At 38.0% G+C, this 26,145-nt stretch overlaps 1 protein-coding gene across 1 annotated transcript in view; it reads left to right on the top strand.

Annotated features, from left to right (window-relative positions):
* Positions 1-24,063, top strand: part of GFRA1 (GDNF family receptor alpha 1) — a 193,080-nt gene extending 169,017 nt beyond the window's left edge. The window contains exons 8-9 of the mRNA XM_065408101.1: positions 22,528-22,581; positions 23,902-24,063. Of these exons, the coding sequence (XP_065264173.1) occupies positions 22,528-22,581; positions 23,902-24,063 (216 nt within the window). The remainder of the gene's footprint in view (positions 1-22,527; positions 22,582-23,901) is intronic.
* Positions 24,064-26,145: the final 2,082 nt, after the last annotated feature.

Raw genomic sequence — 26,145 nt, 5'->3', positions numbered from 1 at the left:
GGGGAGAACATGAGGTGAAAGAAAATTTAAACTGAAAACATCTCTAGGCCAGAGGATTTTAGAAATCCTGTATTATAAAGATTTCTGGTTGTTTAAAGATACTGACTTTGCTCAAGGACAGATCTGCTTGGCCCACTTTTAGTTTTGTCTTCACAGTGGGACAATAGCCATGTGACACAAACGAACTGCTTTCAGCTTTGTTATGAAAGTTCCTATCTGACATGAATTTGGTTTTACACTGGACATCCAAACTATGAATCATAGGGTTAGAAGGGACTGCAAGGATCAAGTCTACCCCCCCTTCCCCGCTGCCAAAATGCAGGATTTGTGTCTAAACCATCCACGAACTAACAGTCATTGTTTCCCTATGAGATAGCTTTTATATTTTTCTTACTTATAAAATGTTTGTTTGTTGTATTCTTACTGTCAGAAAATATCAGTGTCCACATTTATTTCCAGGGACAATTTATATATCTCAAGATTTTCCCAGCCTTTATTCTGCTTCCTCACTTTTCCTATACCATTTCCCCATCACCAACTCCTTTTAGTTTCTCCCTTTACTTGGCATGTCAAGTGGGCAAACTTCATATAAACCTAATACATTTCACTGGTGTCATTTACTTGGAAGATATATTGGGGTTAATGATGGTGAGAATTACTTTTCTCTTCTTTTTTTAACTGTGATTTTGCATATCTGTATTTTCATTATTAGTCAAACTCTGTAAGTTATTGCTAATTAACAAGGGACATATTTACATAGGCATTAGCCACTTGATTTGAAAAAAATATTCATGTTAAAAAAGAAATACAACTATTAAAAAATTCTTGTGTTTAAAAACAAAAAATTCATGGCGAAAACATTAATTCACTTCATATTATATTTAATAAGTTGCATTGATGAGTATTTCTTCTTTAGAGCAGGGATCATGTCTATATTCCCTGTTTGTACTGCCCCTAGCAGATCAGGGCCTCTCAGTGCTACCAAAGTACACAAAATAAATATTGGATTGGAAATGGCAGACTATCACAAATCCCATTGATTTCAGTTGGAGTTCTGAATGCTCAACACCTTTGAAAATCAAGCCATTTTTCCAGGTAACTGAATTAGCCTCCACTGTCTTCCCTCCCTCCCTGCCCCAGTCCTCTAGCATTTTAAAAATCACATTATCATCTCAGTCAATCAGCACTGTTTGGGGCAATATCTTTACAAGTACCACTGATATGGGTAGGTCAGGAGTGACATAGGCGTAAATGTCTCTGTGGAGAACAGTCAGCCTTACAGAACTGATCTGCTAGTGTTTAGAATATAGCTATATCCATTTTCAGAAGTACCTGAAGTTATCTGAGCCAAATAGCTTTATCTTTTATGAGATGTACATTCCCGTATCAGCACCTTCCTTGCCTCATAACTGAAACCAAACGTTTAATAATGGAAAGTTTAAACCAATCGAATGAGGTTACCCTGTTGTTTTTTATTGAACATACATTTGTCAGACCATGTGGTGCTACTTTGAATATGAGACTTAAAGTTAAACTCTAAAATATTCTAAAGGAACCAAGCTAGTGGAGACATTTCGACAAGCTGTATTGTTCGTATGATCACCTCCCATGAGAAGTGTTCCTTTGTAATATTTTCAGAACCTGCACTAGCACTACTGAGAGCACTCTAAGGGGCTTTGTTATAGTCTTAGTGTTGGAGATCGAAGACTCTTAAAAAAAGAGAATACAGCATAAACATTATGAAAAGAAGAATTAAAGGCAAAAGTATCAATACAACAAGACAATTACATTTTAAGAGAAAATGAAAATGATCATTCAGATGATGTTAAGTCTTCAGATCATGGTAGGTACAAGGTTGGTTTTTTTTATACAACACAAAGGGGGTGGGGTGAGGAATGAATTGATTAGTATAAAATGTCATAGAAATGACTAAGTACTAACCTCCTGAGGTTGTAAAATATAGGGCATTAGGTAGCCTGCCAAACTGCCATGTCAGAAATAATTGGCAATCATATTAGTAACAAGAATGACACTGGCTGAGCTATTGTCGGTACATTTTTTCTGACTTCTTCAATGTCATATGGAAAAGACATTAATGGTTTCATCAGTTTGTATGATTTCTGGTGTACACACATTTTCGAGGTGCTAGAAATGCTGGGGATGTTTAAACAAAATATATACTTGCTGTTTATCTAAAGTCAATATTTACTTCAAATATTTGTTGGAGGTTTAAAATCATTTTTTGCTATAGTGATATCATTTTAAAATTGTTCTTCATGTAAAATTACCACTTATGGAGACTCTCCAGGTTCTTGAATTATAATCTTGTAATTTCTTTTTCAAATTGAAATACTGAAATGTTGACTTCTGATGGAGGCTTTTGCTTTAGGTTTTCTGCTAGTTTGCAAGTGAATTACTTTATTAGCATAATATACTCTATTATGCCCCAAAATTATCTCAGTACTTCATGTTTATCAGGTGGACGCCTGACTTCAACAATACTTATAAGCACTTCAATATACCCTGCTTCTAGGGAAGTTCCCCAATGCCTGCACACACAAAAATAAATAAATAAATAAATAAATAAATAAAGTGGCCAGTGGCTAGATCTATATAAAATGCTCAGCACTTTATAATTGCTGCTCAGCACTCAAGGGATCAGGCCATAAAATATTGTGTACAAAACGCACATGAAAAGGAGAGAAAAGAAAAATGTGAGTATTAGTAGCTTGAGCCTTGTGTGGACGAACTGTTTTCAAATAATACTTTAAAAAGCTTTCTCGTGGCTTTTCTCCACGAGTTCTCTTTCACTGCCATCTTTGGCACCTAGTCTAGTTCTTCTGCATAACCTGTTTCCAGCACTGGGTGTGATCAGTTAGCAAATGTGAAAAATCGGGCCAGGAGCAGAAGAATAATAGGCACCTACATAAGACAAAGCCCAGAATATTGGAACTGTCCCTATAAAGTCAGGACATCTGGTCACCCTAGCAGCACTCCATCCAAAAATGGACCTCTCACTCCAGCCCAGCATGTCTCCATTGGCTGTGCGTCTGCTCAAGATTTAGTATTAAATCCCGCTCCCCAGTGTCTTTGGATGTATAGAGGGCCAAGGTGAGGCCAATAATGAAGTTTGGCAGGACAACCACATAGAAATAAATGGTCATAGTAATATGATATTTAAATGATATATGAATTATTGTATACATTTGATCATGATATCAGTAAATACAGAACAAGAAGAATTAATGACTCTTGTGGCGAGAGGTGGAATGTTTTAGTAAATATGTTGTAACTGAAGATTGTGTTAATTTAACCGAAATTGCTGTGTTTTCACCAAAATTTTGCACAACAAACGCCAGCTACTTACCAGTCAGTTGCACAGTTTCCCTTTGGGCATTCATTATAAAGGCCTTGATCCTTCAAGCCCTTGTACAGCATGCTGAAGGGATTGTAAGTTTTTTCTGCTCCTGTACAAATGTGGACAGTGGATGCAAATATAATTCAGTACAAAGCATGGCCCTTCAGACTGAGGGCAAATAACTCTGGGGCTCCTTGTGCACTTGTTCTTGTACTCTCAAAAGCACATATTAAAAAAAGGCAGAAGGAAATGGGAATATTTCAGTAATGTCAACTTCAAGCGTTCAAAGATTGTCAGAAACAAACCATCCTGATATTTGCTTAAAATAATGAAATAAAAAAAATAATTTGAGGTGCTTTTTTATTTGCCTTCTGGTTTTTGAGTCTTTAAAATACACTTGAGTCACATTTTCAAGCTTTTCTCCTCAGCAAATGAGGGCTGCAAGCAACTTTTTTTTTTAAATGAAAGCTGAGATTTTCATGTATTCCCATGACTCCAGGAGCTGAGGCTTTAAGAAAGTCACCAAATATTGCAAGACTTGTGATAAAATCACAAGATTTGGCAACACCGGTGTTTGAGGAGACTGAGGCCAATGCACAATTTACATCATGCAAATGAAGCACTTAACTATACTCCTTACTCAGAGGCCGGAGTGTTGCAGGTGCTCAGCCCCAATCAGTTTCTGTCCAGTGCTTGCAGGCAGAATCCTGTCTATAATTATTTAATGTTTGCAAGTACATAAATGTTAAATAATATTTCTGTAAAGTAGGTATTGGTAGAGGGTTAAAAGCTATAGTGTAGTGCTCTGAATATCAAGCCGCAACAGGTGTGCCGCTTCATGGATTGGTAATTGGGTGGTGGGTGAACATAAATAGGAAGCACAGTGAGCATGTAGGTGTTTTGTTGATGTGGGAACAGTACAAATGCTGAGGCTGTGCTCTGAATAAAGACACACTGAACTTTATTCCTCTGTGCTGAAGTACTTGCTACTTTGTCTGACTGCTACCCTCACCTTCCAGCCCTTCTACATGGTCTCCTATTTTTTCTGCTTCTTTGCCATTCTGCAAAGAACAAGCAAGGGGTGAGGATGTCTGTTCAAATGCCCTTCCAGCTCCGTCCCTCAAGAAAACACTTTTTTGGCTCTCTTCTTCCAGACATTATAACCATTCAGAAAGTTCTAGACTGTGGCAAAAGATTAACAGGATGGTAATGGTCCCATTGCTCTGCCAGAATAAATTGTAAGAAAAACATTTAGAATATCGATTAAATGTTTCATACTAGAAGATTTAAATTTACCTCCTGTATTTCCAGGATTAGCCGACATAATGGGGTCAGCCTGCTGGCACAAATGATTTATAGAATACGTATTGGCAGCTTTTCTTCTCAAAAGGAGCATCTTTTAATTTGGCTCAGCAGCAATTATATTTTACCTAAAGAAGCCCTGTGTGCTTTGCATTTTAATATTAGTATCTGACAGCCAAAGATAATCTAAAATTTCATCATCAGTCTTCTAATTTGGACAGTATTGATCTGAATTCTGTGTTTTCCCAATAAAGTGGCTGATTTCCTACTTCCAACACCATTGACCTCAGTGAAGTTTCTCCTGGTTTACCTCAGTGTAAACAGAAGAATCAGAACTCAGAAGTTTTCCCCAATAGTTAAAATAGGTCCTATTTAGTTTTACAGTTGCTTACTGTAGTGGTCTGACGTCTTCCTCTGAAGTGCCTGGTGCTTGCCACTAGCTAAGAGGAAATTAGACTAGATGGACCTTGTCATACTGCATCAGACACAATGTTCCTAGGTGTGAAAGCAGGTACATTGATACTTGAGACTAAATAATGCATCATGATTTCCAAAAAAGAAGGTAGTTTAGCGTAGACTTGCTCTTAACTGTAGCAGCCACAATTGGTTTCAGAAGTAAACAAAATAGACCATCTTAGCATAACTGTGTCGAAGTCAGCATAATCAATCCATGCATGAATTTGGCCTCATGAGGCTGGTGGATAAATATTGATTTCTCAGTATGCAATTTACTTTGCCCCGGTCTATTGATTTCAGTGGACCAATTTACACCAGCTGAGGATCTAGCTTGATATCACTCTGCATAGGAATTGATGTAATAGACGTATGTTTGTGTGTCCATGTCAGGATGATATTTAAAGGGGTGCTGGTTTTGCCAATAATGGTGCTGTATATTCTTATCTGGGAGTTATATATCATGAGATAATGGCAGTTGGTGGGGCTCACATGACAAACACAATTTGTTCCCAGTTTCACCTCTCCAGACTAATCTGCTGTGTTTTAAGAGAGGGCCCATGAACATATACCATTACCATTTTTACAGCAGTATTTAGATATATATCTAGAGCCTTTGCTGGTTTAAACTGGCACAGCTCCATTGACTTCAATGGAACTACACTGGTTTACCTCAGCTGAGGATCAGTGCCCTAGACACACAGAGCTATTTTGAAAATCTGGCCCCTATATTTAATTATTAGTTATAACATGCATGAAACATTTTAAATTATATACTGAAAGTCAGGTTCAAGGAACTTCTGTTATAGAAAGAAATCGAGATGGTCGATTTTGCATGGTTCAATCACAATTTAAATTACGTTTTTGTGAATAGTATGCTTTTCATTGTACCCAAATATGGTACATATATATTATTGGAGTGCATAATAGTTCAGAGTTATTTCATCAGCAATAAAAGATTTTACAATTCATTTTTTTTAAAAGTTGTAATAGTCTCAGCATCTTTAGTATATTATAATAATACAGCCTTTTATAGCTGACTGTAAAACTTCAGATTACAGTTTTAAGAATCAGGCAATTTTGTTTTATAGTTTAATAATTGTTCAAATGTGAGGTTCCTAAAAACCAATTTAATGACTTATAAAAATACCATTTTACCAAAATCTACTGCACACCTTTAAAGAATACTGAAATTCCAACTGCTAGATATGGACAGATTATAGTTTCTATTCTCAGAAAGCAAATTACTCCTACTAAAAACAGATGTAACATTTGCAGCGTTCCCTTAAGCCACAGTTGTTTCACTGTTTTACAACAAAGTCTCTTCTTATAGGAATAATTGCAGAAATACGAAGCACAAGACTAACTGTGGATCAGAAAATCAGAACATTTCCGATCGTGCCAAATGTGCCTATGCATAATTAGTGCTATTGCTTTATAAGGTGGTTCATCATATTAGGGTTACTCTTAATAATAGGTGACTTCATTTCTGTCTCCACATTCAAATCCATCATATTCTTCCCCTTTAAAATAGATCACTTACTATAACATGCAAAAAATGGCCTTAAAGATGGTGCACAGTATTATAATTTAATTTTAGGGCATAACTACAAGTAATAAAAATTCTAGTGTATCACCCTGTAATAGAAGACATATTGTCATTATACTACGAACTGCAATTCTAATATCTTAGTATAAAGAACATTATTTGCTAAATATTTTAACATTGGTTACAAGGTGTTGGACATGATTCCGGACTCACTTACACCAATGTAAATCAGAACTAATTCCAGTGAACTCAGTGGAGTTACTACATCAATGTAAAACTAGTTCAGGCAAAAGGAGTACAACTATCTAGCTAGGTTTTAGTGGGATGGGGACCCTGAATAAAATCCTGGTCCCATTGAAGTCATTATTATTTGTATTACAGTAGTGCCCAGGAGCCCAAGTCATGGGCGAGGGCCCCATTGTGCTGGGCAGTGTAACCAACAGAACAAAAAGATAGTCCTTGCACCAAAAGAGCTAAGTAAACTCCAGTTGACTTCAATGGGGCTAGGATTTCACCCTATGTATTATTTGTTCAATAAACCACTTTGCACACTTTGAGTGCCACATACATAATAAATAATATTTTACCACAATGAACTAAGTTAATTTAATATACTCCCACAGCAAGCATATCAAATAGAGAGAGAAACACACACACACATATACACAAAGTAAGGAAAGTGGATTCCTCTGGAGATTGGTACAGTAATTGGATATAGAGTCATTCGCCTCTAAGACTTAAGTATGAAAATGACCAGCTTGGTAGTTACTAGAGCTGGTTGAAATTTTACAAAGTATTTTTCCACCAAAAAAACCCTGCCTTTTTTTAAGAAATGATTTTTATGTGAAAAACTGACTTTTTCTAATTTTTCATTACATTTTTTATTGAAAAGTAAAGTGATTTTTTAAATTTATTTTTAAATCAAGGGTTATCAGAATGGTTATTAAAGTTTTTTGTTTGCTGACTGTTTATTAAACGAATAGTTTCATTAAGAATTTTGATAATTATTTTGACTTATTAATCACAAAAAAAATTGTAAGTAAACCAAATTAAGTGTTTATTTGGAACCCTGCATTATTATAATTAATATTTATTGTTTATATTGTAGTAGCTTCTCCAAGCCACAGCCCCATTGTGGTAGGCAGTGTACAAATATAGCGCAGGGAGACCCTTTGCCAAAGAACTTACAGTCTGAGACCTCAAGCCTGCAAAGACCTACGCCCATGCTTAATTTTGTGCACTGTGAGCTGTCCATTGATGTCTAACTTTAGAACCCAAATTTGGCTATTTCTGTTGTTGGCTGAATCAATGTTAAGAATATTATTGAGTTGAAAATTCCTCCATTCAGGTATATGATGTTTTGTATTTCATAATTTTTTTTCTAGAAAAATGGGACAAATGACCTAATCTTACCTTCTCAACTGAAAATTGGTTTAGGATACAGCAAATATCAAACATGCATCTTCATCACCTGTTCTCCACATACTCTAAAACAAATCCTAATGGCTTTGATTACAGTCCTCTTACCTAAACTGACAGATTCTGCAAAGTGATGGAAGTTTCAACAGTGCTTAGCATCTCTATCATATTACATCCTGGTCCCATGACCACATTTCCCCCTCCAGCACGAAGTTTGTAATCTATCTTCTGGAGCTCTAAATGTCTCCATCATACTGGCAGCCACAATGTGCCAAGTACTAGAATGCCAGCCCTGAACAGTAATGTCCCTTTTTAAAGTGCTCTCTTATGCTATTGAAAAGATCCTCCCTTTTGAATAAAATGGAAGCAGAACAAATCTCGACAATAGTCATGGGGAAAATTACACTCTCAAGAAACAATAACCTGGATGAATTCTGTCTCTGTCTACGTGATATCATTGCTTACCCATTAATCTCTCCTTCCAATGACATGTACGTCACCTCTCGATCCCAGATATTCCGTAACTCCCTTTAATCACTAGTCCCTTTTCTACCCATCCTCTATCTTTCTATCTCTTCCTCTGTTCCTCTCTTCTCCTTTCTTGCAGCTCTCTTACTTTACCTTTGCGTATCCACTTAAGAAATCCGCCAGATCACACTGTTAAGAAATTCACTCCAGTGTTGAGGCTGAGTACAACGCTCTCTGCACGCATGCCCCAAAATAGGAGCTGTGCGTAAGGGCAGGTCGCTTGCTGAGTGGAAGCAGTGCTGTGCCTCTGTAACACAGGAAGGGTCTCCACACCAGCGCTGGCTAGGCTGGCCTGGAGAACTAATCCCCGTAGGTCCAAACCTGCGCTGTTACACTGGTGTAGATTTGGACTAACTCCATTATTACAGTGATGTAAATTCTCTTCAGGTGTACTTTATAACAGAATGTTATTGTTTATATACATGGCATTTTTTTATCGGTCATTGCACCTATACTTACCTTATTATAAAATAAACTTTAGAAAACAAAAGCCCTTGGTATTATACAAAGGATAAGATGAAAATTCTTTCATTAAACACAATAACAACATGGGAATAGTTTCCTTCCCACAACCAGCAGTAAATGAAAGAAATAGAGTGGAATCCATAAATGACTAAAATATAATAAAAACTTAAAAACAGTCATTCTAAACTATACATTGAAATTATTGTATCACGAGCTGTAAAGGTAGCATAGGTAGAAGAGCGAAATACATACTTCTTTCATACATGCCTATATTTTCATAGTAGTTGAGCCAGGTTTATAGGAGAGAAAATGAAACACAGCTTTTTAACCAAATTGGCTAAGATACACTCTTAATAAAAAGCATTAATGCTAACAAAGATGTGAACATAAATATGTTTTTATTCTGCTTTTAACCTGTCTGCTCATTTTACCTATAGTCTTCAGTGCACATTTACAATCAAATACTGGAAATAAATCAAATCTCTGTTATTCCCTACTGACCTTTTCTCCCATGACTTCTAATAAGCTGCCCCACTTGAATAATAGATCTCTGCACTACCCTTAAACCATTCTACTCAACCACTTTTTTCAATCTATTATTCAGTTCTGGAACGTACGAAGCTGTCACCCATTTTAGTCCCTCACCTTCAAAATCAATGGGAGTTTGAAGTGTTGTTTATTTTATTCTTTACTTTGGAGAATAAGATCCTAAATATTTCATACAGGATCCTGGTACTAATCAGTGGACTGGCCTCAACCATTCTACCTCATGTTAAACCCTCCTGTGTGCTTAGCTTGCTCTGTGAGCCACAAATAAACAGACTGTTGTGCACAACGCAGGATTTTTTTTTCATAGGTTCACACAGCATGTATATCCTGAAGAATTATAGGATTATCCTTCCCGATAGGTTTTTGAAAACAGAATGAGGTAGTCAGGGCACTAATTTACTAAGTGCTGTATTTTACTGTGTATTTCTTCTGTCAGAGAGTTGTTACCTTTTCAGAAGGCTCAACTTGGTGCTAATGGCCAGAAATTCCAAGTTAGAGGTTCAGAGCTACGCACACATACATTTGTGTGTGCCTAATTGAAGCACACCAATCTTTGATGTATATGTGTGACTCAGGTATGTCCATATGGTGAGTTTGATGCCTAGATGACCATGTGCCATGACAAATACCTGATTTGTGCAAGCAAGTTGAGTAATTGGGCTTATAAACTAAGCATGCACAGATGAATGCAATACAGTTACAAGCATCTAACTCTGAAAACCTAACCCTAAATTTGTGTCTTCAATTTGTGTATACATGCAAAAATTTACAATAATCATATGCTAAACAAATGTAATTGTTCATTGTACTCTTTACTATTGGCTGCCTCCCACCAAAATGTGATGGCATAAAAAAAAAAGTTGAAAAAGTTGAATGTGTATACATTAATTTCTTTTGGGTCTTTTGGGATTAAATGTTCTATATAAATGTAAAATCTTATTTGTGCACTCGAATCATGTACACCCTTAATTGTCCAATTTTGCATACATTTGCAGGGGGTTTGTGTGTGGAAGAAGCTGTGTGCACAAAACTGTAGATGCAAATTTAGAGGGCATTTTTGAAAATTTAGCGTTTTTTTTATACAGATATGAACCCTGATCAGCCTGTGGTATACTTATCCCTGTTGCAGAATCATGTTCTTATCAGGAGTCATCTGGCCCATAAATAATTGTAATGAAGATTTTGTTTGTGATTAGATGTGAGGATATAGTCATGATTATTGCAGATGAGGAATGAAGGTCATTATTTATAAATAGACACAAGTGAACTGGTTCAGTTAAAATCAGCTCCACTCTATACCCAGAATGTGAGTTTAATGAGGGTAGTATACGGCTCAGGGATTGATAAAGGTCCTTTCACCTTTAGGTTGCTGGTCAAAATCCAGTCTACACTGGTAATTAGCATCTGAAGGCAGTTTGCTGGGTGGTCTGTGAGAGATGAACTTTGCTCCCTGGCAACTGAATTTGTGGTCAAGACCAGGATTCTTAAGTATGCCAATGCCTAACTTTTAGGCACCTAGACAATCACAAGAACAACACCGCGATCCACAAAGCCTCGGCTAGGCGTGTAGGCTCCCTCTATGCTAAATGGTGAGAGAGAGGCACCTGAGAATGTGGATCCACGAACTCAACACAATAGGCAGGAAACCGCCTACGCTAGCCAATGGGAGAAGCCGGGGAAGATAGGCACTCCCCCACCTAATTTGTGTGCAGTGCCCAATCCAGTAGGCATGCTCAGATTCCACCTAGATCTACACAAAATGGTTGGGGAAGTGCCTCCCTTATAACCGGTAGCCCAATGGTTAGTGCACTCACCTGGAATATCAGAGCCCTCTGGGTCGAGTCCCTACTGTGCCTGATATGAAAAAGAGATTTGAGCTGGCCTCTGTCACCTCTCAGCTGAGTGCCCTAACCACTGGGCTATAGTCATCTCTCTTGCACATTTCATATTTAATTATTCAATTATATAATTAAAACACTCTGACTAGGAGAGATTGAGGAAGACCCCCATCAGAATATTTCATAAACTAGTGATTAGGGCACTCACCTGAAGGTGGCAGATCCCTGCTGAAATCCCGTCACCTTATCGGGAGGAATGGGGATTTGAGCCAGTGGTCTCCCACATGCTGGGTGAGTGCTCTAACCATTGGGCTAAACATTATAAGGAAGAGGGTCCTCCTTTCCCACAGTTGTTTTGTGTGAGTTAGGCAGCCTCTGAGCACACCTACTGGATTGGGTCCCTTCCACGAATTAGGCAGACGAATGCCTGTCTTTCCCTGGTCCATGGATTGCTCTGGGTCTTAGGTAGGAGATAGGTGCATGGGCACCTAAAGGAAGGCAGCATTTTGCATGCTGAGAGGCAGAAACATAGACAGTTAGGAAACTTTTACTGCAAAAATGTAGGCACTGAGTAAATGTAGGTGCCTAAAGAGGTAGCCGGCAGCCAGGCAGGAATTCTCTGGATTGCAGTGGCACTTAAAACTGGGATTTAGGTGCCTCACCCCCAGATTTAGTAACCTGAGTACCTTTGTGGATCCAGGCCCAAGTGTCCACACTACAAAAACCACTGCTACACTTAGTAGTGCTTTTTTGGTAGTCTCAACAAAAAGGCCAAGGACTAAGCAGAGTACAAAGATTTGAACTACCAGCTGCTCCCTCCAGCTCTGGATCGTGATAGTTGTGCTGACTGTGATGTACTTGACTCATGACTAAATTGAAGAGTCATAGAAGATTGGGGTTGAAAGAGACCTCAGGTAGTCATCTAGTCCAACCCCTTGCTCAAGGCAGGACCAACCCCAACTAAATCATCCCAGCCAGGTCTTTGTCAAGCCAGGCCTTTCTCCACAGCTGTCAGTCAAACACTTACACGCACATACACAGCATCCGAAGAAGTGGGCTGTAGCCCACGAAAGCTTATGCTCTAATAAATTTGTTAGTCTCTAAGGTGCCACAAGTACTCCTGTTCTTTTTACACATGTGCATATTCACCTAAAAAAAACATAAATAAATGCCTTAAAGTGAATTTTTTGGAAGATACAGAAATATTCGTGTAGCTCCTGCACATTCAGGAAAACATTTGCCCCAACAATCCTTTAGACAAGGTCCTCTTCAGGTAGTCCACTCGAGTCTCCACTGCAGCATGTATGTGCTAGTAGAACCTCATAGTTTCTCTGCAGGCCCCCCAGCCCAAAAGATGTTAAAATTTGGTGTGTATTGCACCTTCAAAGATTTACCTCCTGGAGGCCACCAAGGAATTACAAAATCTCTGAGCACATGAGATCTTTCCTGTCTTGCCAGAGCAGCGAATCTCAACGAGAAAGAAAGCTGGAAAGAAACATTTCAAACACTATGGGATTTTATAATCATATGCTCATAAATCTTTGGCCTCTCTGATGAGACTCATTGCCAGAGGTGACAATTAGTGCCATTTTTATACATGGAACCTATGCAAAATATTAGGATTTGTCTATTTATAATAGTTACATTTTTCTGCATTACATTATTCTGCTTGAATATAAGCTTTCCATCATTTCTGTGGATGATTTGGGCAATGAAACAAAACAGAATTATTTCCTGTGAACATAATTTTGCATAATCTGATAATTATTTGCATAATCTGATTATCATGGACTCATAATTTTCCAAAATGTGATGCATAATTGCTAAAAATTTAAAATGCCCATTCATTTTGTTTGTATGCACACACGTGTGTGTGCAGTGAGCATTTTATTTGTGGCAAAAAGTTAACTATGTTGTATAGCACTTTTTTCCCCATGGCAAATTTGAGTAATTATTCATAGCAGATACAAGTAGATGTTAGAAAGTTACAGGTTTTATCCTGCTCCCATATAAGTCAATGTAAAAACTCCTATTGACTTGCATGGTGCAAGATCAAACTCATAAAGAATATGGGAAATAGAAAATTTGGGTATGATTGTGCCAACTCCTACTCTGACAGATATTTCCCACTCACTCAAATGGCTCCATTGACTTCAGTGAGGCTGTTTGTATGAGAGAGGATTGTTCCTATGTAATACTGGAGACAGACCAAGTCCTTGGGATGAAATCCTGGCCCACTGAAGTGACTAGAAGTGTTGCCATTGACTTCCGTGGGGCCAGGTTTTCATCCCTGTCTCAGGGCTCAGTCCTGCTCCCATTCAAGTAAAATCATCAAAGTCCTATTGACTCCAGTGGGGGTAGGATGATGCATATATATGAATATAAGGCCACTTCACTGCCTGGCATTAGTATTAAATTACAAGCTCCATACTGCAGGCATCCATTTTGTAGTTTGTTACAAAGCTGACAGGGCAGCTCAAGGGACAGTTTAACAAATGGAGGGCAGTTGATAGGACTTATTGGACTGATTTAACTTTTTTTTTTTGTCCTCACTTAAATCCTTTGGAACATGAGTATATGATAGAAAATAAAATGTTCACAAGGAGTATTAGCATGATATTAGTTTTACTTTCAAGAATTAAAGTGATCTAGGAATTTAATAACCCAGAATACCAATGGTAAGTATGAATGCCTCACCGGAAAATGACGGGGAAAGATTCACTGAAGGTAGCATTATTCTAATGAAAATAAGAATAAATTATTACAGGTAGAGCTGGTAGCCTCACACTTCCCATTTATAAGAGCCTGTTTTCAATGGCTTATAACTTTGCTAAAATCTTACCTGTTTGGGCTGAAATTTTCTATGCTGGATTTTTGCTTCTGGCTGATTTCTTTTAATGTCTATTGCCTTCTCATTGTCAGAAAATGCAGGTTATTCCTGTTAAAGTCTTATCTGCATCAGCTTTATTTCATTCTTTAAAAAGTTAATGTTCCTTCCTCCTATATAATGAGCGATTTTATTCTGAATGGTATTTTTAATGCTAAAAATTAGTTTAAGTACCTAGCAAGTGCGACTTGTACACTAAGGCCCCAACTCTGTAATTGTCTGTGCCTAATTGCAGACTTAGGGCCTTTAAAACACTTTTTTCTCCATACAGCTTTAATAAAAAAAAGTATTTCTATGTCACCTCATGGGAGTGGATTGTTTGGGACCATAAATGCAAAATTCAACAGTTGTTCTAAATCATAGTTGCTCAAGATTGAATTATTTTTATAAAGCAATCCCTAAATCATGTTGGTGATTTAATAAAACTTCCCAACAGGGATAGTCACATAAGTACAGATGTAGCAAAACAAATATACTTGCATTCAGGTGTGTACGCATTCATAGTTGCCAATTTTACTATATAGATAATCTTATCTTAGTATCTGCAGTTTTCCCATTTACTTCCCTATACTTACTATAGGAAATATCGTGAACGCTTCCATTTAATTATCTAAGGTTTTCTTCGAGGGAATTGTCAGGTTTTTAAAGTTGACCACTATATTCTGTGTGTGCGCACATGCTCACAGTACGTACACATGCACATATACACAGATTTACTATATGGTTAATAAATGCGAAAATCCTCAACAATTTAGTCTGTTAAAAAAGACTCGGTCAGTAGGTTCTCTAGACAAATGTTTATGACAATTCTTTTCCCCTTAACATTTCTGATGGAATGTAGTGCTCAAGAAAGAAGCACTAATATCCATTGCTTAAGCCAGGCATCATTCTGGAGAACAGCGTCTTGCACAAGCACCACAACAGCTGCTCAGGTCTGTCCACAGACAGATGTTCAAACAAGCCAGTTTGCTTGGTTGCAGAAATGCAAGTTGCCTTTCCTCTGGTCCTGCTTCTGGAGAGTGGAGGCAACTCGTGGCCTCATTTTCCCACTCTGCGTTCCCCCTCCATTGGCAGCGTGGGGCTGTGTACATATCATATAGCCAGCCTTGGCAGGCAACTGGCTTGCTTCCCCACCCAGCTCTCAATGCAGCTGAATCCTGACCTGCTATGCCACTCCTAGGCTTTTCGTAAGCAGAGACTCCCAATAGTGAACAATCATGGCAAACTGTGCTGAGATTTTGTGATAAATGTGAATGGGAACTTGCTTGTGATTAGCGCATTTAACGTGTAACCTCTCACAGGATTTGTGGGTTTATTGAAAGCAGGAGTATCACTAGTGCTTAGACATGTGGGGTGAAATCCTGACCCCCAGTAAAGTCCATGGGTTCAGGATTTCAACCGTGGAGTTTCTTTATTTAAAGTTAAAATAGGACTGTGGCTTTTAAACAGGACTTTAATCGCTTTATATTCACTTTTGTTTTCTTTAACTGAATTACAGTGCACAATATCTAGATGCTACTTATAACTGGTATATAAGTCGCTGGGTTGGTGGCAGTAGAGAATCACTGGGAAGATGGATTTTAATAATAAAATCCCAAAGTACTAGATTTTGGATTACATGGTGTTCAGTGTTATAGCTGAGGGGGAAAAAAATCCAAGGAGCCTAAATTGTTAGGTTATTAGGCTAGCAAAAGTTATTCTGCCTATGCTTTTTAGTATTCTCTTTTCTTTCTGCCTTTCGTAATGCAAAAATGTTTCCTTGAGGCATATCCATAAAAAGACAATATTAGGAACCTTGCAAAATATCCCCTAAAAATAGGAAACAAGAATCTAGGGCTATATGAAGTCATTTAACTCAAATAAATGAGTGAGTGAAAAGGAAAGCAAACCCAGAACTAGTTACTATACCACCATGTAAGGTTAGATATTCAGAAGATCCTAGGTCAGTCATCTTTGGCGGACTATCTGTGTATTGCATTCTGTACTGTGCTCATTCAAAAACTAACTGCTTGAAAAGGTGTTTGAAGATCTGTGTATCTGGCCATGCATAGTCAGGAGGGATTTGTTTTCCACAGAATCCTGAGACAGATATCTATCATGTGGTCGCATAGCTCTTAGTTGCCTTACTCCTAAAACTCGAGCACACAAATTTCACTCAAAAACAAACAGCAGGATGCCCTGTGCAGAGGGGGAAAGGGAACTTTGCAGGTAATCGGCCTTCCCTGGGCTTTATGAATATTCTGTGCCCTGATAAGAGAGGGTTAGAGAAATGAGCCAGGTTTCAGCTGCCTATTGGCATTGGAATGCACGCACGTATAAGAAGACTTACTACGTATTTTGTAAGATATGTATTTTGTTCCTAGCATTGAAGACTGATACCAGAAATGTTTTGGTAATATCTACCATTAAAATGTACTTACTGTACCAAATGGGATGATACTGTTAGGCAAAATGACCACACACAAATTCATGCTCCAAGGTAGCATCTTTGGGGCTGATTCAGAAAAAAAAAGTCTGGCTTCTTCATGGTGAGAATCTACAAAGCATAAATAGCATTACACCAGGCTGTGAGGCACAGAATTCAGAATTATTGTATGCTGAGTTAGATCCTTATTTTAGTATACTCTGCCTCTGACATGCACTTTGCTTATTTTCCCGGCTAAAAGTAATTTATATTGCAGCATTCTGTTGTAGCACTGTACTAATAACGAAATACTATTGACAAGTGTGATAGATGCAGCTAGCACTTAGTGAGTGCAGAAGAGTTAAACTGATTGCATTTTTACACTCTGTGCATTTTTCAGTTTATTGTTTGTGTCCTGCTGTTAGGAAAACAGGTTGGTTGCATAGTAAATCTCTAATCAACACTAGAAAAGAACAAAAAGAACACATAATGTCATTTGTTATGAATATTTCAGGAGTCGGGTCAGCCAGAGGGTGTTTGGGGAGATTTTTTCTTCTCTTTTTTTTTTTTTAAATCTTGTTAATATGCTTATAGCTAGCCAAGAATTTGAAAGGATGGCAAAGCCACACCCATTAAAATGACCTGAAAACAAGCATGAAATATATGTATCTGTCTTAGGTATAGCTATATTGCTTATCACCATAGTATCTAAGCAATGAGGCCTGTAAAGTACATATTCTCTCATGATACCTGAAGACCAAACTATCAGAGAAGTTCTGGTGTGCAGGATCAGCTGCTTGTTCTGTGCCTCTTACTCGTCAGGCTGAGTACTCCATTGCTCCCTTCTTTTCCCAAATTAAAACTCACTTTGGTTTGGAACAGTCCACAAGTGGACCTCTAGCGCACGTTGAATAACCTATATGAACATTACACTGTATGTGAAGCAAAATCACTGTACTACAAACCATAAAACCGGTGGCCTCCCAAGCTCAGACCCATGGGCTTGGGTGGGCTTGAGAGCCCAAGCCGCAACATCCACACTATTGTTTTCAGTGTGCTAGCTCAAGCTGAGCTAGCGCAGGTCTCCCAGCTGTAATGTGGACATAGGCTATGTAGCAGTACCGCGTGCCTTCCAGGGAAACAGTTATTTGCTCTGCTTGCTCTGGTTCTCCTTCCTCTCCAGGAAGAGCATCTGTCAGCTCTCTGCTGGGCCTGAGGCACCGGTTCTTTTCCGAAATGGGCTGGGAAGCTTTCTGTACCAGCCAGGACATTGGTCTCAGGACATTGGCTTGGGCACGGTCCCTTATGGGGGGCGGAGGGAGTGTTTTAAAACCCTGAGACTGCCCAAGCTAAAGTAAGACTCCTGATAGATGTGCAGTGTAATGAAAATTTCATCAGAGTTCATGACTGTTCAAATTCTTAAATATGAATCTTTGCTTTTCTACCATAGTAACTAGGTTATTTACAAAATTGAGGGGCACGTTTTACAAAACATAAAAGGGTAACTCAGCACAAGACTGATGACAAAAGACAAAACTGAGGCAGCTTCTTAAGACTGGCCAGATTTCTGAGTCCAACCGAACAGGAGTTTCCTGCAAAGCCACAGTTATCAGTCAACCATCTCAAACCTTCTTAATCATTCCTTGCTGGATGGGCTTTAAGAACTGTAGTTAAACAAAGTTACTGCTTGTTTTTATAGTAACAAAAGGAAAAGGTGTATAGTAATTTGGAGGTTTTTTAGGTCAGTCAGTCTATTACCTGTAACTATTCATTCTACATTCAGCAGTAGATTACAGCTGAGTATATGAATTGTTAGCAGATTTGATTTTAGCCAGTAACACAGATCCGACCTCTTTTCTTTAGAATTATTTTAAAACTTCTTTTCCATCGATTTTTTACAAGCCCAATTCTGCTCTCATTTCAGTCAGTAAAAAAAATTCTCTTGAACGTTCTTATGGCAGGCTCAGGCCCTATGTGAAGCCTGAAAATAAGTCTAATTTTGAAATATGCAGGAGAACCTCAGAGTTATAAACCCCTCGGGAATGGAGGTTGTTCGTAACTCTGAAATGTTCATAACTCATAAAATGTTCTTTCAAAAGTTGACAAACTGAACATTGAATTAATACAGCTTTGAAACTTTACTATGCAGAAGAAAAATGCTGCTTTTAAACCATCTTAATTTAAATAAAACAAGCACAGAAACAGTTTCCTACCTTGTCAAATCCTTTTTTAAACATTCCTTTTATTTATTTTTTAATAGTTTACATTTAACACAGCACTGTACTGTTTTGTTTTGGGGTTGTTGTTTTTTTGTCTCTGCTGCCTGACTGCGTACTTCTGATCCAAATAGGGTGTGTGGATGACTGATCAGTTCGGAACTCTGGTGTTTGTAACTCTGAAGTTCTACTGTAGTCTTATTAGTCAGTTGTGTGTTTTATTTTATCTTTACTCTGACTGAAAAGTCTTAATACCTTAGGGACAAACCCTGTTCCTGTGTACCAGGCAAGGAATTACACTGTCCTGAGGAGATCTTTGAGGCTGGGGATGGCATTTACAGTAGCCTGTGTAAGACACAGCTGTGTTCCCCCAAAGCCTCCTGCAGCTTGAGGTGCAGAATTTCCCCTGCCAGAACTGCACTCTGCAGCATGCAAGGGATGCAAACCTCTTTATCTTGTACACCTCTACCTCGATATAACGCTGTCCTCGGGAGCCAAAAAATCTTACCGCGTTATAGGTGAAACTGCGTTATATCAAACTTGCTTTGATCCGCCGGAGCGCGCAGCCCCGCCCCCCCGGAGCACTGCTTTACTGCATTATATCCGAATTCGTGTTATATCGGGTCGCGTTATATCAAGGTAGAGGTGTATAAGATTTTGGGATATTTTATAGATGAACAGATAATGGGGCGCCACATCATTTCTCATTTTTGTGTGTGAGTGCATGTGCGTCAAGACCATCAGGAGTGTCTGAGTCCTGACTTGGCCCCCCAAGTAAAGCACTCCTTTCCTGTGAAGCACAGCACCATCTGTTTTGCTATGTTCTCTTCTCTTTGTGTCTAGGAGTGGGGCAGGAAGGATTTTCCCTTTAGGATGTAATTATTGATATAAGCTTCCCATCGTGTACTCTTCTGCCTACAGGTTCTTTCCCTGCCCCCTCCACCCCCAAAATTACTTGTGATTTAGTGATACACTATTGTATTTTAGTAGTGCAGCCCTATGCCAGCATTTCCATTATAACCATTTTTTCAGGTTTATAACTCAGCAGTAAAAATCTACTCTTCCAATTTGAAACTTGGCAGATAAAACCTGGAAGCTAATTTTTTTCTTGCAAACCCACCCTCCCTCACTACAAAAAATAAAGAAGGTGTAGTGTTGTTTTATTTTTGAATTACAGACATTATCCCTTACATTTTGATGGGAGAAAAGGCCACTTTATTATTAAAATTACTTTTTTAAAATCCAAAGGAAGAAGGAACTTCTGTTCTACTTGAAGCAGGTGAATAAATGTATTGATTGTTGTTAAAATGCTCCTCATTAAATATATAGGTAACTCTTCCCAATTTAAAGCTAGTGAATGATGATTAAAATTATTGAAAAGCTTTTGTTGTTGATTTGGGATTCTACCTGATAATTGTTGATTTCACCCTAAAAACAGCTTTTTTCTAAAATGCAAATATACTTTCTGTGCTGCACTGGTTATGTTTCTTTTCGAGATGAATGTAGTGGAAGAGGAACATGACCTTGTTTTCTCTCTTCATTTTTGAGAGCTATATTAAGTCTTAAGAAAAGATAAAATTTAATCCTTGGTATAGAGCGGAAGCTAATTAGAAATAGTAGTGTCCTAAATGGTATTCTGTAACCCAAGCCAGGCATAGCTACTAGGAAATACACATGGGCAGTAGACAGAAGCTTGTATAAGGACTTGGGTATCTAGCACATAGCAAGGAGGTAGAAAATCTCAACGAAGGCCTTCTATAATTTGTACTGTAAAATCCAAAGATCCCATCCTATGTTCTTTGGATCTCCACTTTCCCATTTGACTCAGTGGAAGGATGTGGTGAAAAAGAAATGCAGGATTAGGCTCCACTTTGGTTTCTCCTTGCTTTTCATGTTTCCCCTTGCGGCAAGCCAATGAGGAGTGAAATCAGCATTGTTGTCACCAGAGAAAGTCATTTCTAATCTGGCCAAATAGCACTCAAAATTCACTGCCAGAGTTTTATTTTTTCAGCTAGAGGCTAGACTCACAAAAGGACTTAGGTGCCTACCTGCCACTTTTGGTGCCTGAATCCCAGAATCAGGCCCCACTGGGATTCACAAACACCTCAGCTGCTGCTGCTGAACCCTGTACGTGCCAAAACTTGCTTAGCACTGAAATTTTTGAGGTAAAAGTTCAGTAGGTGCCTGTGTTTCTGCCTCTGCATATATGCACTGCAGCCCCACACCTAAGCCCCAGAACAATGCATGGACTGGGGATCATCTCCCTAACTCCCCTGTGGGACCCGACCCAGTAACCATGCTCAGAACTCACCTACTGAATTGGGCCCCTACAGACAAGCTAACAGAAAATGAGACGCAGGATGACATCCCTCATAACTTTTAGCCTGATGGTTAGGATACACACCTGAGATGTTGGAGACCTCTGATTCCAGTCCCCCCTCTGCCTGAGGGGGAAAAAGGGATTTGAACAGGGATCTGCAACCTCACAAGTGAGTGCCCTAACCACTGGGTCATGGGGTATTCTGATGAGGTGCCCCCTCAGGTTCTCTTTTTGAAGCTTTTCCACTGTAGATAAATAATGGGGAAAAAATTGAGGCAGGGAAACGAGAGAGAGAGAGAGAGAATGACTATATAATTTGGTGGTTGGAGGCTGTGAGGTGGGGCACCTGGTATCTAGTCCCCCTGATCCTCTGACTTCAGTTTGATTTATAGGTACATTCGTTAAAGGAAGTAAATGTTGTTCTGTTTGCATAATCTGGTAACTTTCCAGAACAGGCTTTGTGGCTGTAGCATGACACAGAAATTAATACATTTTTATTTTAAAATATTTGTACTGGTCATCTTAACATCTGGATAAAATTCTAACTATTAGCAGAAGTAAAACACTTTGAAATATGGTGTATATTTTCCTAACTGTTAAGAATACACTGGTCAAAGTCCATATTTTCTAGTTAAGATGCACTAGTGTTAATTAATATTTACTGAAAGCATGATCGTATTCCATTTTTCCCTACCAGGACCATACGTGTCTTTTACATAGACCCTTGATTACTGACTTGATTTATATGTAGGCATTTCTATGGCACTCATCACAGTAATAGCTGAGTGCCTTATGCCCTTATTCTTACTGGCTTTTTCAAAATGTGTATTTTAAATCCACAGTGGGGATTAAAACTGAAAGGGCTTGTCTACACGGGGACTTAATCTGCAGTGCACTAGTTTGCCACGCACTAACTGGTTATGTGGACCCAGCTACTGCACATTAAAAGTTCCTTTGTGTGTTTTGATGAACTACCATTTGAAATATAATGGCTAGCTACCGTTCTGTAGAGTCACACCCCAGCTTGCCATCCACTAAGGCTCTATGAAGACAAGCCCTGAGATTATATTGTTACTTCAAGACCGTTATTTTACTATTTGCTCTTCATTCCTACTCATTTATTATAGAGGCATGTTAATATGAAACAGAACAATCAAGAAGAGCTTATTCAAACAGAAATATCCATATTATGTGTATAAATATACATCTATACTGTGTAACTTTTGCATTTGTCTATAGGCACAGAAGCGGAAATCCAATGAATCTGTAGACGCAGAACTCTGTCTTAATGAGGTAAGAATGTGGATCCTATTACAGTAGCACTTTATTTTTCATAATACAAATATCAATCTGAAATGTAATAATCCAGGACCCAATCCTGGACTCTTTCCTCAGACAAAATTCCCATCAATATCATCATGGCTGGGTACCAAGTTATCATAATAAAGGGAGTTTTGCCTGAGTCAGGAGCTCGGGATTGGGCCCAAAGTGTTTGCTACCCTGGTACCATGCATTGGTGAGATAATTACATTTTAATTCCCACATAGTTGTTGGGATTCCCTCCGAGACCTCTTTCCACTCGGCTTCCCAAGAACTGATTTTGCAGGTCAAATAGTAATTAGTGTTGCACCTAGGAAGTGTAATTAGCTAGTAGTCTGCAGGAACATGTAATCATATGGCATTTACCAAGTCCCAGAAATACAGCAGATTTCATTTTATGGCTGACAGAATACTGATTTAGGATAAATGAAATGACAGTCATATAATACATTAGGAGCTAGATTGACAGCCCCTGGAGACTTGGAACCTTTCCCTATGCTGTTCCACCAGCCTGCTTCAAACCTGACCGATAAGGACCATCCCTAGAGGTGGAAGATTGACTCTCATGGAAACCAAACTAATCTGTAACCTTTCTGCTGGCCCAGGGGTTAAAGAATACTCCTTGTGTACTGTCCCGTGTGTACCTGCACATGACCTGCCAATCTGCCCCTAATATTATCCTGTTATTTTACTGTGTGTAATGTACAGCTGCATAAGATACTGGTTTATTGTATGTAGCATTAGTGCATGAAAACACAGGGCATATAACAATCCAGCAACTGGGAAAAGAAACTAAATGGACATTGCTCCTGTTGCTAGGCCAACCCATAAGCCTACTCTGATGATGGTTCCAGTCTTACCTATAGGAATCCAACAATACTTTGTTTTCAAACAATCCTTGCTGTTGGCTACACAAGTCCTGCATCTGCTTTTTAAAAATGAATTTCCATGTTGAACACGGATCTCTTTAAAATATTGCTTGATTTTAGAAGGTTAGATCTTCCAATTGGGTTCGCTCTCAAAGTATGTCATTTTTTATTTATTCTTTTTTTTCCCCACCTGATTACTTTGATGGTGTCCCTTACAAGTGTTTTGATAGTTACAATCAAATTGTATTTTAATACCACTGTCATTTTGACATCCTGTTTTATCCTTCTCATATACTTAAATTCATAATGGTGAAATACATGAAATTGGAGGGGGAGAAACTGACAGGATGAATTTTACATCTAAATATATTAAAGTATAATGAAAATGCTTAACAGTGACCAAGGAAAGTGTTGTCTCTTGCAGAATGCTATTGGGAAGGACAACACAATCAGAGTCTCCACCAGTCACATATCGTCAGAGAATTCATCTGCTCTTCCTACAAGCTTCAGTCTAAGCACACTGCTGATATTGATGACAATTGCACTCTCAATCTCTTTGTTCTTAAATTCATCAGAAACCTTGTAGCTGCATTACAAAAGGACACGTTAAAAATAAAAATTCTGTTCCCCGTCCTCTGTTGTTTATCTGAAATTCCAGTTCTAGGAGCTGAGTTGAAGCACTCTGCTAAAACAGTTTCATTCAACTGGAATTTTTCTTTCTTTCTTTTTTTTTTTTTTTAAAGCTTCTCGTGATATTTAGGGGCTTTGTGAGATACTTGATGCAGTGGTACATTCCGAACCCAAAAGGCTTTTGGGCATGCAGTGTTTTAAAGAGACAGTATGTAAATTTGCCTGTAAAGCAATCTGTTGGATTTTTTATTATTATTTCAGTTCTGGCCTTTACCTGAGAAGGAAGATGTCAGTTTTCTTAAGATCCTATTTATCTCATTTAATGATTCTGATTTTAAAATTAAATGAACATCAGACTAACGAGGATGCAAGGCTTTTGTCACATGGTGAATGTTCTCCCAGAGAGTGGACTTCATGAAATGTCTTCATTTGATAGATTGCTACTGATGTTTAACTCTTTCAATGTATTAGCATTCTCCTCTTTAAATGTTTATGTAATGTAAGTGGTTCTGCATTCCTTGCTGAGAAGCCATTATAAGTCACAAACAGGTGTAACGTACATCTTTTAGTTAAAATCTCATAAAAAACAGAGTGTGATAAACTTTTACTTTTACCAGTACTTCTAAATTTTAATTACATTTAGCCTTAACAAGGGGTGAAAATTCCTTAAATTAACAAGAAGCAATCATTGTGAACACTTCATAATGCTAAATTTATTTAAATTTACAAGGATATACATAATAGAAACAAATTTTGCTAAAGAGTTTCAATTGTACAATTGTTGGTCTTCTATACTTCTATTGTAATAATACAGTCTAGTTATTTTACTGTTGGTTTAATAAAAATGACATACAATTTATTTCATCTACTAAAACAGCATTATCTGCTTATATTTACATAGTATATCAACTCTAGAAGTTAAAGGAGCTTTATGCCTTAGCTCTCTGATCACACCATTATAGACTGAAAGTAGGACATAAAACAGAAATGTGAAATTTAAATTGTGTATCATTTCTTATACTGCTAAAATCAACACATAAAGGGATCATTGCTTCAGTTATGGGTACAGTCATGCAAACCTCATCTATGTAAGTAGTTATTACTCACACTAGTACTCCCACTCCAGCCCATGGGACTGCTGGGGTTTGCAAGATTGGACCCATAAATGGTTTAATGGCAGTATTGCCAGTGCACATGATTTAAACACTTTTGTTTTCATTTGGACATCAACATCCTATGCTGAATCATGATGATTTTCTGCAGTATCTAGAAGGGATTTTTTAAAGCTTTAAATGTCATCAGATAGGCAGCATGTCTCCTAAGGGCTGTCTATATACCTGACTGTAGTGGCTTGGTGACTGTTACAAGCAGTTATGTCTAAATGATCAACTGTAATCTGTTTTTGTTTTTATTGAAAGTAAACGATCACTTTGCTAGGTGTAGAGGTCATCACTCTGAATTTATAGTTTTACACTGAAACCTACATGATGTGTTCAGGTTTGGTTGAAATGTCCAGATCAGATATTTGCAATAAAAATACAAACTAGAGATCATTGACTTCAGTGCTGCTAGCAATGTGAAAAATATACATCTCACTAACCAATTGTTAAACTATTGGCTGATCCATATTTGGGATTTTTCTTTTTACCAAGCTAATAAAAGCAGTGCAAAAAATTCTAAAAATCACTTTTGTAGTCTTGGTTATAGTCACATACCATACAATTCAAAGCATTCTCTGACAAACATCTAGAGTACTGTGTTCCACTAAACATAGCAAATTAGACAACATTACTCCTTAATTCTGCACTGATAAAAAAACTTCAAATTATTTTCAAAGGCATCAGAGCTGCTTTTGGAGAAGAAATATATAGTCTATCGTTACTACAAAATCCCCTGTGGTTGCTGTTGCTTTTCTTCTAAAAGCTAATCAAATTATTGAAAAATAGTGGCAACAAGAAAAAAAGATAACTAGATCCAAGATTTAAAAATTAATTATTTTATGTCAAAAAGAGTTGGAAGTATTGAAATGCTAATGCAT

This window comes from Emys orbicularis, chromosome 7 (genome assembly GCF_028017835.1).
Source record: "Emys orbicularis isolate rEmyOrb1 chromosome 7, rEmyOrb1.hap1, whole genome shotgun sequence".
NCBI lineage: Eukaryota > Metazoa > Chordata > Testudines > Emydidae > Emys > Emys orbicularis.
The sequence above is the reverse complement of the archived record's forward strand: the minus strand, read 5'-3'. Positions and strand labels throughout refer to the sequence as shown.